Genomic DNA, 13579 nt, shown 5'->3' with positions numbered 1-13579 from the left:
TTTACATGTAGTCAACAACTCAGTCAGCGAGAGCCCGTGTGTGTGTGTGTGTGTGTGAGTGAGTGAGAGAGAAAGAGAGAATGGAAGTGTGAATTAAGAGTTACAAACACCTTTTGTCTGAATTCCAGCTCTTAACAATACAACACTTTGTCAAAGGCCTGCTGTTGCTGCCAAACATCTTAACCATTTACAAAAAACACAACAACTAAAGAAACTGTCTAAAACACGGAGCACTCATCTTGAGCATATAATTTCTGTGAAATCATCACATAAACGTAACTTCTTTCAAAAGACTATGAAAACGACATGCCCTACTTGGTTACTATTTGTGTTGTATCCTTAATACAGCACGAAGCGTACATTTTGCATGTAATAACAGGCTGATACACCCCCAATATTCACTTTGTATTCAGACACCCACTCCAAATGGTCACAACACAAGTGTCCAGTACACAACACAGGGAGCCATTTTTGGAACACACTTGTAAGTTTCCAAGGTAACACAATTGTTATTTTTTTCTACAACCATTCCAATTCCAATTTAGATCTTAACTGAACTCACTTGAGGAGAAATTTTGCAAAAAGGGAGAAACAAAATAAATGTTTGGACTAGAACAAATTAAAGAACCTAACAGTTCTGCTCTGGCAAAGGCTGACAGGGACTTGTGTGTCTAACTCAGCCATGGTTTTCTCACACTGGTCTGAGAGAAGATCCCCCTGACCGGGCCACTGTACAGGGTCAAGTAGGGGTAAGCTGACAAAAGCCCCACTCCCAAACCTTGGCTCCAGGACTGCAAACAGATGGCCTCTCTCAATATTTGGGTGCCTTAGAGCTTTGTCACTTATTGACACATTGGTATTGAGTTTGAGCTCTAAAGTTGAAATAGCATGGGGAAAAAAAAAGATTCTTTAGAAGTAGTGGCATAGTTTTAGTTTTACAGCATGTGTTCCTGGGGATGGATATTACAATGAGTCAGTATAAGCTCATTGCTTATGTACTGCATGCAATATTTAGAGCAATACTTGAGTAAAATATATGTAATGGAATGAGTCCAGTAAACACTGTTTTCAGATCTTACAGATTTGCATGTACTTACAAATAAAAACATGCACTGGGTTCTTTGGAGAACATCATAATATTCCTGCTGTTGCATGAGTGTTAGTGATTGAAAGTCTTAAAGAGATTATGGGGGTAGATGGAAGAGCATGCCACCGAGACACTGATAACTAAAACAGAAGCAAATCAACATTCCAGCCACACTAGTCAGAGAGTGTTCCACCCTGTAGGGATTAGGCCGTGACAAACAATGACTGTGACTTAAAACCAATTAGCACGCTAAACCCTTCACAAATACAAATGCCACAAAGGGTGAGGCGGTATGATGATATTTATGAATATTGGGGCATGAATACAAAAAAGACAGCAATGAGCAGTGGAGGCTTATGGGTACGCCAGTATCCACGGAGCATGGCGGATGGTAGACAAAATGCGTTGGTTATGTAAGCCTCTCGCTAAAGCCCGCCTTATCCCTGCGCTTCAGCCGAGTTCAGGCACAGTCTGTTATATATAAGAGGGAGAGGATCCCACTGTAATGATCGAGTGATTTTTCACCCCGTCGGATGAGAAAGAAACTGCATATCGGTTTTGACCACGGTTGAATAACTGGAATACGAACACCAAAATCCATCACCAAAACACTAAAAGCTATTTACTAAGCTTGTTTTGTGACAAACCACAGGCCATGACCAAAAAAGAAAAGAAAAAAAAGAAGAAAGAAAACATAATGGTAATAAAACCGACAACAGCAGTGGCAATTTGTTTAGCCCTGCTAAATTATTATGAATCTGTTTATTTGTGCTGAAGGTGACTGGGGTCCCTAGCTCCCCAGGGTGATTTGGCTTTCCTTTGCCTTGTCTTAGGATGCTGTTGCTCGCTGTTAGTGAGCCAAACGCTTTTTGCACTGCTGTGGAGTGGAGTGTGTTATGCCCAGTGAGACAGAGTGTGGACTCTGAATGCAGAGACAGAAGACAAAGAGAAACAGAAACAGAGGGAAAGAGAGGGTAGATAGATAGAAAGGAAGATAAGTAGAGGGAGGTGGAGAGAGTGAGGGAGAGGGTAAGAGAAAGAGAGAGAGAAAAGATTTCAGTCCTTCAGTTCAGTACCGATGCACATTCAAGGACAAACACAGATAAGGGCAAAATATTAACTGCTGGCCTGAAAGTCCTGACAGTTATACATACATATAAAGGCTGACCACTCTTCAAGGATGTATTCATTTACAAGCCTTCATTTAAGGCTCTGAAGCTATTTAACGCAGAGGTGGAACAAATTATAATGCCACTGAATAACTAACTCGGATAACAAATAAAGCAGCCGCTCTGCAGTAATTCAGCTTTAGCTTCTGGCTCGCGCCGCCACCTGGCTCTGGCAACGATCTGTGGTACGGATGTCATCGAGCCGATTACAGGAGTGCCGTGCAGAATGATGGGCGCGTGATGTGTGCTTGCCCTTTACATGGTCCGCCGCCGCAATGAGGCGTCCTGCTGTATGCAAGCTGCAACTCATTAAGTCAGTTATGGGAATGGGGTGGTGGGAGGGTCACATTAGTAGAGCAACACGTGTGGTATTGTTCAACATGCTGACGATAATACACAGACGTACTGCCTCCCATTTCGATTCATCCCTTTTAATGATCCTCCTGCCTCTCCTGCATGTGGTACCTAGTTGTTTGGGGTAGGAGGTGTGTTGGGTGGGGGTGGGGGGGGTCTGGGGTCGGAGTCTTGCGACGCTTGTACTGTGTGCTATGATACTAACGTTTGACATTTTTACACACTCTACTCTTGCACACTTCAGTGAAATTGTGAGTTCTGAGGAATTGTTGTTACAAAAATGAAATGCCCTTCAAAATGGAAGCAGATACTCTCTGCATGGTGCACAGATGATGGGCAAGGTGTGGGAGGACATTTCTTTGACAGAGCCGGATAACGGTGTATGTTCAGAGGGGTGTCAAAGGAAATTCATCATCTCTTAATGGTTTTTATGTTTTGGAGAAACTTGCATGAAAGTCAGTAATCAAGCAATTAGTATCAAGAGAGAACCTCAGGGAGGCTTGATTACAATTCAAGCACTCCTCTGTGTTTTCAAGAAAAGACTAAAAAAAAACACATCTGAATCTGTCAACGGGTGTTCACAGGGGCGCTGACTGGCGGGGAAAGGTGGTACTGATTCTAACGGCTCAGCCCACCGCAGCACGGCCCACGGCCCGCGGATGGCAATTAATAATATAATATTAATATTCTTGCCTTTTTTAAAAAAATGTCTCATTACAAAGTAATGGTAATTGGAAATTAACGTATTAAACTCACAACTGTCGATTTCCATAACGTTTTCGTTAGTTATTTAACATATTGTCATTTGCCCTTCCCCCTGAGCGCTTGCGAAATGGTTCGGCCGCAATGCGCGATGCGTTGAATCGAACAGCATCCGAAATGCGAGATGCTGGCACTGGCAGGCAGCAGGTGTACAGAGCGGCTGGGCTGGCTGAGGTCAGGTCTTAACCTAGGGTGACCAGACGTCCCGGTTTTACCGGGACCCTCCCGATTTTGAGTTGCGTGTCCCGCGTCCCGGCAAAAACCTGTTGGGACGCTAATATGTCCTGGTATACACCAACCACTATGAAATCGTCCCGGTTGTCAGCGATTACATAGCCGATGTGGTCTTATTATAGCCTGATCAATATCTAAACCCATGTAGAAATACTAATAAAGTGTCCAGCGTATGATTTGAACAATGTGTGCGTGTGTCAGTCAATCAAAGTGGTCTGCGTCTGCATAACCTGTGCAACCAGCGTTAGGGCTCAGATACACATACGCGTTTTTGTAAAAACGCGACGCTAGGAAATGCATTGATTCCTATGGTACGGGGCGCTTTGCGTGAAAGCGCGCCGTACCATAGGACTCAATGTATTTCCTAGCGTCGCGTTTTTACAAAAACGCGTATGTGTATCTGAGCCCTTACAATGTATTTGTTTCTGCCTAACGTCTCTTCAAGACAGCCAGGATTATAGCCATGGAGTTTAGCTCAAAGTAAACGGTGCAAGGAGTGAAATTGTAAGTACAGGTAGTTACAGAATGTGGCTGTATCTGTTATCTGTAGTTGTTAACGATTGTTACCTGCTCAAATGTAGGTTTACTTGAGGTTAATGAAAGGGAATATTGTAATGTAGTGGGTTATGTTAACACTAAGCTAGCAAGCTAGCTAGCTATTTTGTTAGTGTGAACGAGCAAATTCGAAATACAAGAAATAACTACCGACATCTCTCTATTCTTTGCATTAATATATCTCTCTAGTATTTCGAAACAATTATATCAGTCCCTACCTATAGAATGTTGGTTTTTATAATCAGTTATTAATGCTAGTGAATCTTAATTTGACATAATTAAAGTGAATGCATTGGGTGCCTTCCATTTCAGCCCATTATACAATATATTTATCATTGATAATGAAGATTTATTTCAAATGGGCACCCCAAAAAATTGCCAAACAGGCCTCTCCCCTAGAATCTTTCATAGGGCCCAAAATTCCTGGCAGCGCCCCTGGGTGTTCAAAACCTTTTTTTTTTGCTTTGCTGCACAGAAAACTAGACAAAACATTTCAACAATTTCAGCGTTTCTTTTTGGTGACAACCAGAACATTTTATTAACTTTTGGACACCGATAGGAATTACAAGCTACTTCAAACTGCTGTTGTGCTGGGAAATCCAGAGCTAAGCACTCAGGCACACACTGTATTCATTGCACAGTGGAGAGGGATTTTGAAATGCCATTATCGGATGGAAGAAGAAGAAAAAAGAAAAAGCTAGAGACTTACAGACTGTAACTCTACGCGCAGCTTAGTCTTCGAATGCAGCGTCTTCCTGATAGAAAGGTGACTGAAGACAGTAACCCAGACCACTTCTCATTTTTCTTGCTTCATATCAGTAACAGTTCATTAGTTTGATTTCACACTCAAATGCATATCTTTTATTTTTTTACATTAAGAGGCCCGAATCAAGGGTGTGCCTGTAGTGTGGTCTATGATCAGACCATATCATCTCTATGGCAACTCTGCACCATAATCAGAAAGATAAAAACATCAGTTACAGTTCCTGCAGTAACCATGACAAGACAATGATTACATTCGAGAACATTATTTCCCCCTGGTACTATGTGGAATAGTCAAGGCAACATCTCCCAGGCAACATGAACCACATGGGTGATTTCACAATTAGGGGTAGCATCTTGTTTCAAAGGATCAAAATTAAACCTTCTTGAAATATATTTATTATTTATTTTATTTAATATACATCTGCTGAAGGACATAAACTGAACGACAACAAATGTTGATATTGGGGAATATTAATAACGAATGGGATTTTCAGATTGACTATATATTGTGCATGCCTCTGCCAAGGGCAAATGCCGTAGTTTTTGCGTAATCCTGCTAAAAAACAAACAAACCAAACAACCAAACGGACATGGGTGAAAACATAACCTCCTCACCGGATGTAAATATCCCATCTTAAACATTTAAACACTGAAACATGGAGTTCATAGCAACCAGTTTTTCAAAGCATATTTGAGCATTTTGTTTGCCACTATTTACCCATGACACGTGGCAGTTGAAGTGGACATTTTAGCGTACTTCAACATACGAGAACATACATTGGAGCATGTCATTGTTTTGCTCTGACCACAAATTAAGTCAGAGAGCATTAATGTATGATTATGTTGAAAAGAATTTGACATTTACGTATCATTCTATCCAATCCGTGTCAATGTGATAAGGTCAGTCAGTTAAGCAGACACAGGTCGACTAACAGGATGTGAATGTTCGAGGGAATAGCGCATTTCCCATGATTAATAATGACTGCTCATTTTAAACATTTGATTCATTATTAGAAATACAAATATGAAAATATTGGATGGAGAGATGAAATAAAGAGAAGCTATTCTTTTATTTACTATTTTCTTGGCTGGAGCAATTTTTTCTAAAGTAATATGTCAAAAAGCAGAAGAAATCCAAACTTTGGATGGCCCCATGTTGCTCCTCCATGAATAAATCATGCTGTTTATCCCTCTCTTGGGGCAACAGACTCACAAATAGCTTTCTGTAATTGGGAACTTTACCTTGACTTTTGAATCATTTTTTTAAATAAACCATACGCTATTTACGGACAATTTATCTCCTGAACATTTCAAAATCCATATGCAAAAGACTTGGGTTGCTACTCTTAATTAAGTTGATACCAGATGAGAACAGGAAATAGAACATGTTTGATCCTGTCATAGAAATAGTGATCATTTGCCAAGTGTGTCTTGCCAGATGTCTGAGTAAGTGAGTTTGCTTGTTCTCCTGATATCTTTGAAAAAGGACCATAAAACAGAACATATCAAATCCAAATTGTATGGGGCTTCTTTGGGGTCTGTATAGCAGATTCTGAGTCGTGTTCAAACAAGTGAAAAATGACAGAACATAGGTGAATCCGCAAAGCATTAAGAAAATCCTTAGGCGCTGAGGAGGTATTGAGCAAGGGACCCTGATCTCTACCTATAGGGGGTCATAACTAGCAGAAACAAGCCTTTCGACGACTATAATACCTACTACACAATGAGGCAAAGGCACATTCAAGGCAGGAATAAAATAAAATATAGAATCTCCTGAGTATACTTGAACATCACTGTTAAACAGCTGACTGAATGAGCTGACACACTCAGGTGGTGCTAAATTGAAATGACTTCCCACTGGACTCGAGGCACCGTTTGGAGAGGTCATGACTTCCTGTGAGGTATTAAAAAAACATAAATACAGTGGATGTGCTTCGGGGGCAGCGCTCAGTACACCACATTAGACTCGACAGGGGTCTCTTAGCACCGATGTTCCAAAAGCGGAGGGTTTTAATTGGGTGGAGAACAGCTGCCACACGTGACATTGCCCTGAGGAGGACAAGTGACACGGTCTAAAACACGCTAATAGGGTGAGACCTCTGCCACCTCCCCTTCGAGGTTTTCAACAGCGAGGCAAACCGCTCATGGCTTTATTTTCAAACAAGCCCAGCATTAACTTTGGAATTACAATTAATGCTCTGTAATTGCCCCCACCCCCCGATCGCCATCTTTGCCTTGCTGGCAGAGGTTCAGAGAGGGGAGAGCGACTTTAAAGGAGGTGACGTTATGGGTGATAACAAAGTGTAATGATGACAGCGATGGCCCCTGATAATCGCGGAACAGATATTACAGCGGCCATTAAAAAGGCAGCAAACAGCTCGTCAATGATGCATAAATGCGGCGCAGGCTCATCCAACTCTCATTCAGCGGCGCTCATTTGGCTTGGCGTTTGCATTTAGAAGTGATTCTCCGGTCCAATGAGACTGACTGGTCCCTCGTCTCCTGATCCGACTGAGTTACTCAGGTCCGGTCTCTGATGCCGATGATTATCGTTCATTTCCATCATTGTTTGACACGCCACCTAATTTCCACACAGCTGGTGCCGTACCCTAAACATGCACAGTGGCTATTCTCTTTGTCTGTTGTTTTATTACCAACATTGCCCAGAAAAACAAGTCATTTTACAAAAAAAATGAGTGCTCTCACCAAACAGCTGTGACTATCAGTTAATTCCAGTTGTGTAGCGTGTATGCGTGTGTGTGTGTGTGTGTGTGTGTGTGTGTGTGTGTGTGTGTGTGTGTGTGCGAGAAAAAGAAAAAGTGAGAGAGATAGAGATAGAGAGAGAGTAAGAGAGATAGAGAGAGAGAGTAAGAGAGAGATAGGTAAAGAGAGAAGGAGTGGCGTGTATTTGCATGGAGGCTCCCTTACTTTCTCAGCCTCAAACGTCTTGGTGGGCTACTCAAAAGGACATCAGCTTAATGCCTAGAATAGTAAAGGTGTCTGGGCACTTTCCCCTTAATGAGCTGCACAGTAACCAGCCTGTGCTTGCTTTATGCAAACATTTACATTTTGTAGCTCTAATTTCAACACTGACCAGCAGTAACCATGGTGCCCTTAAAGACACCCAGTCCACACAACAGCCAGAGCATCATCTATAAAACCAGATAGGTTTCATGGGATCAATGGGGCACCAAGATAAGTTACTTTCATGTGGTCATTTCCAGAGCAAAAACATCTTTTTTAGCAGTGCAGTAACAATCCTGGGCAAGCTGATCTTTAATAGCTCACAGAGGTGTGCATTTTTATGTTTTACAGAGGCCTGATACATTGAATTTTTGCATATATAATCAGCTCCCAGCATCTTGATACCCCCACTGGCTCCATTACGGGTATCTATAACAATACCTTGGATCATTAGATCTCAGCACGTCGAAAAGGCTCACCTTCAGCCTTCATTAGCTGCCAGAACCGTGATGAAGACCCAGGGAATCATATCATGTAATCTCCTCTGGAGACAGGCTATTAATTAATAACAGGCACACCAAAAGGGCCCTTATGCACTTCCTCTCTCACTCTCCCTCGTTCGCTCTTTGTGTCTCCTTGCAGGAAATTGATGCCGAGCCTTTGTTTCCTGGCGCTGCCGCCGGAACGCCTCCCTGACGCCCTTTGGTTTTCCATGCGCGCAGCATAAACAGTAGCTGCCATTACTGGCCAGCAACGCCAGGGCCAGGTGGCATTTCTCAGAGAGGCTAGCAGAGACTTGGCCAACACTGCATACTTTCAATGCGTTGGGATTTTTTCATTGCATGCATTTCAAACAGAAGACATACACCTGCCACCTGCTTTTCAGTTTTGTACACAATCATTTTGTTGTTGTTTTTGTTTCTGGTCCTAGACAATGTGATATGATGGTAATGCGCTGTGCATCTTGGGCTGTGGGGGTTTCATGCAGACAGATATCTTGCCTTAAAGGAGTTATCAGACTAGGGAGCAGCTGGTGACGACGGATGACACTTTTGCCCCCGAGAGTGACAGCTTGCTGTTGACATTTGGATGTCATCCTTGGCATGTGCGAGACGGGCAGTGCTGCTGATGCCCATGTTGGGTTGTTGGGGCTGGTGTCCGGGGGTGGGGGGGTTCTATGTGTGATGATTGTTCAAAACTAGATTGACGGTTTGTCAAACAGCCTAACAAAACCGACCGTCTCAGCACAATACACAAGGACAAATATTTGCTTACCACTGGCATCAACATGTTGTCCTCACAACATTTGTATATGCAAACTAGCAATAACATCCTTCCTGTTCCGGTGGACTGATGTGATGAACGTGCTTTGGGAAACATAATAGTCATTCAATAGTCTGACATTAAATGACATGAAGTGTTTTTTTTTAATATCTCCTCAGCACACTTTGAATCATGTATTAAAATAGAAAGATGGAGCATAGTGCGTAAATAAAAAAGAAAAATAATCCTGAAATATCACTGTGAGTTCCATGCTTTGTCAAGCCTCTGGGAATTGAAGGATAGCGGAGTAGATTAAGGGATTTCAGACTGTTCTTTCTGTCCATCATAATTTCCCTTAGTGATTAAAACACAAAACAGCTTAACAAACTCTGCTGCAAGTGAGCAATTTTTTTTTTCATTTGATTCAGGGAGAAGTCAGTCTGTTGATTTGCAACTTTCCCTAATCTTGAAATCTCATTTAAAGTTAACTTAGCGGGGGAAAAAAACAAAGTGACGTCAGTGTGGGAACTGTAAGCACTCCCTTTGCTCAGATGCCCTCGTGCCCGGAGCACTTACATAAAGCGATCTTACCAGGAATTATTATTTTCTTTCCTTCCTTCTCTACATTCGACCAACCATAAATATCCTTATTTCCACTGGGAGAAAACAGTCAAAACCCCCAAAGTGAAAATGCACTGGTAATATCAAAACATTTCAATATGCATTATACACATTTGGGACGGCTTCAACGGGTGCACTTCTCTCCCCCCGCCCCCCCACCCCCACCGCCGAAATGGTAATGACATTAATCTGATCTAATATTACAAAGCCATGTCCCAATCCGTTTGAGCACTGTACAGGGGAAGTACACACCACTTTCTGTCCTCAAAAGACTGTGTTGAGGTGAGGTGAGCTGGGCTCAGAGGGCTGTAGGCTGCAAGAGAGCTGCAGAGTAGAAGCCTGCTGAGTGAAAGGCAAGGCTTTAATGGCAGATGATCGCAGGGGAGAGGAGGTGAGAGGAGGAGGAGAGGAGGAGGAGGAGGAGGAGGAGGAGGAGGAGGAGGAGGAGGAGGAGGAGAGGGGAGGCCTAGCCCTGCTGGATGCCGTGTTTGAGGCCTGAGAGCAGCTTGGCTGGGTTGGTGATGGATGAGGGAGTCCCAGAGTGTCCGCTGAAATATGGCATGACGTGTGTGCGTGTGTCACACACACACGCACACACACACACCGACTTTTAGTCACAGTTGCGTGGGACTGGTGTCAGATTGAGGGACAGGCCGGAGGGGGGACGTTATTGTGAGATGACAGGGGCTTCTTAATGACCCTTGATGGCCGGGAGGGCAATTAATCAGACACCGGCATGGGCGACGAGGGGGAAGAAGGGATCCACTGACGCAGAGGAGAGGGTGGGCAGTAGGATCCATAAGTCTGAGTTGGCACAACACACCCTCAATCCTTCACCCCCTAACCAAAACGCCCAGTTTGTGATTGAGCAGGAACATGTTTTAATGTGACAGTCATATAATATTGTATCGTTGCATATATTGGGGTAAAGTGGTTTGGTTAATTAAGTAAGATCATCATGGAAGTTGCCCTGTATACAGTGCACTACAGCTGAAGACTGTTTGACATTCTAGACTAGAAGTTTTTATACCTTTTTCAGCAAAGAACTGCCTGGACATTTGCCTGGTAACCATTCTATAAAAAAAGATGACACATGCATTTATACTAAAAACAAAAGATGCTCAATAGCTTTTTCCACAGCAGTTTGATTATTCCAAAGGACATAACCAAAACAATGCAATAGACGAATCAAATTTCTGCTGAATCTAAAAAAAACTTGAATCTCTAGTTGTCACTGATGGACAAATGGAAAACCACTTCAGAGGGAACAGGACAGCCTCCTTTCAAGTGATTACCCACCATTCTACCTACTGCTGTGAGCGAGGCTGTCTGGATCTGTGTGAATCCCCTTGTTCTGTAGCAGGATCTCTGAAGCTCTACTAGAACCGTCCCCCTGGAGCGGTCCAGAATATTGGGTGTCTCAAAGACCCACCTATCGTAACATTTTCTTTAAGTTACCATTTCCACTCGGGAGAGGGGCTTAGTACAGTACGTGTGGCATGCTGCATTGTTTACCATTTTAAAACGACTTTAGTGTGAAACAGAACAGTATTTTTGCCGGCAATAATTTCCCACCATTAAAGGCACCCAGTGCAACTTTCGAGGCTTGAAAATAAACATTCAATTTCTAGTCTTTTTTACACGTAGTAAGTTTCAATTACTCCATACCATTACATACCGACATTCAAGCAGCAAAGATGAGACGTCGTTGTGTGGTGAGAACTGATAGAAAATCGATAACAACAACAATCGCCGCCATTTTCTTTATTTTTTTTAACCTGCAATAAATAAAGCAGGCTTCCAGTCAATGGAAAAATGGCTTCTCCCCACCGGCGATTGTTGTTGTTTACGATTTTCTATCAGTTCTCACCACACAACGACGTCTCATCTTTGCTCCTTGAATGTCGATATGTAATGGTATGGCGTTATTGAAACTAACTACGTCTAAAAAATAGTAGAAATTGAATGTTTATTTTTCATTGAATGTTTACATAAAGTTGCACTGGGTGCCTTTAAGGACAAGATTATCTCCATATTGGCCAGTACATAACACATTTTCTCCCAAACTGTCGACAATGGAAACCATTTATCCCCAGCCTAAAAGCCTTGTGTGTGATCAAGCAGACATAATGAGAGCACTCACATTTAGAGACCCTCTGGACTGTCCTCTTGATGTCTCCATTCCCAGAGCCCCAGCACCCATCCTCATCGTCGCAGTCACCGCTGTATCGGCCCTCTCGGTCTCCACTTCCTGTCTCGATCTCGTCCAGAGTCCCGAACTTTGGGATTGACTTCCCTTGTAGGAGCTGCAGAAGGATGGAAGCAACCAATCACCATGAGGAATGATCAATGGCTCAACCACTCACCATGAGGAATGCTGAATGGCTACATACACATCATATTCACAGTAGATACAATAATTCTTTATACACTTATGCAAATACATTTTTAAACCTTAAATATCAAAAGTCAAACATACATCAAATACTAACTTTAAATGCAACCACTGGCAATAAGAAGGTGAAGTGTTGGTACTGCAAATTTAATTACACTTCAATATAATTAAAGAAGTATGTGACAATCTTCAGAAAAGCACCCAGGCAAATAATCATACTTCCATTTCTTTCCAAAAATAAATAAAAAGTCATGTCATTCTGCTTTCACATGATAATAGCAACAATATTAACATCCTTTAACCACACTAATTACAGTGTTCCAGAGCAGCTTGCTAATAGTGGCAAACTTTGTGAACTTCAGTCATACGCAGCGATAATATCTTGCTTTAATTGCCTCATTGAGATGCGAGACCACCTCTCAGACACTGAAAGCTGTTTGTATTTATCAGACAGGTAAGGGCTTTATAGGCCCGCTGTAATTGTCCGCGGTAATTAGTTACTGTAGTGGTTCAATATTAGTGGATTAAGTGGCAGAGCTAATGGATTATTCCAGCCATGATGGACGGGTGACTGAGGGACACAAACTGCAGAACTAAGCAGGCATTTGGAGGTTGTTTAAAGTCTGCACCCGTTAGAGTTTAACATGCTTTTTATGATACTTTTTCATGGAACATAAAAAAAAAGGAAAGAAGAAAGAAAGAAAGACAAAAAAATGTACTCAGAAAAGAAATAAAGGAAAGACAAAAAAAAGCAGGCAATAAAGAAAAAGAAACTCTCAGGGGATCGTGAGCTGTGGCAGAACATGCCTCCCACACAGTGTGAGTTATAATGATGTGAGTTATAATTTTGTGGTTAAAATAGCTTTAGTTAATTTCCTGCCCAATAATTAGTGTGATTGCTCTTTCTTTTATTTATTTATTTATTGACAACACATCTACTCCCACAGCCTGCGAGATATCGACATCAAGCCAACTCTGTCACGTCCCTGATCCCATGTAGTGATCTTGTAAAAATGGTTGCAAGGCTCCCCTGTCATTCTTTTGTTATTGTTACTGTTTATTCTCATTGCAATGAATGGTGGAACGTTTGCCTATTCAGTACTCGCACTGCCAGCTGTACACTCGATAGACCGTTTTTAGACCGATTGCGCTCTATAATCTTTCATTTCACCCACATCATTATGTTCACATCTGGCTGGCATCTTCTGCTTTCTTTTCATGATTGCTTAAAGATTTAAAGTTTTTAATAGGCAAGCTTTTCTCTACCTACGTTCACCACCACTGATTGTCAGAAGTCAGCTTTCTTACACAAATAGAATGAATGTTAAGGTGTGATCCATTCCTTATTTTAGTACTAGTTGTATTACAAGACTAAGAGACCTGAAGAAGATTAGAAGACTAGAAGAATAC

At 42.1% G+C, this 13579-nt stretch overlaps 1 protein-coding gene across 1 annotated transcript in view; it reads right to left on the bottom strand.

Moving 5' to 3' along the window:
* The window catches only part of gpc5a (glypican 5a), a gene marked incomplete at its 5' end in the record, with an annotated part of 131149 nt that overhangs the window by 26160 nt on the left and 91410 nt on the right, over positions 1-13579 (bottom strand). The window contains one exon of the mRNA XM_080834992.1: positions 11918-12080. Within this exon, the coding sequence (XP_080691118.1) occupies positions 11918-12080 (163 nt within the window). The remainder of the gene's footprint in view (positions 1-11917; positions 12081-13579) is intronic.

This window comes from Sprattus sprattus (assembly GCF_963457725.1).
Source record: "Sprattus sprattus genome assembly, chromosome: 3".
NCBI lineage: Eukaryota > Metazoa > Chordata > Actinopteri > Clupeiformes > Clupeidae > Sprattus > Sprattus sprattus.
Note: the sequence above shows the minus strand (reverse complement) of the source record. Positions and strands in the feature narration are given on the sequence as shown.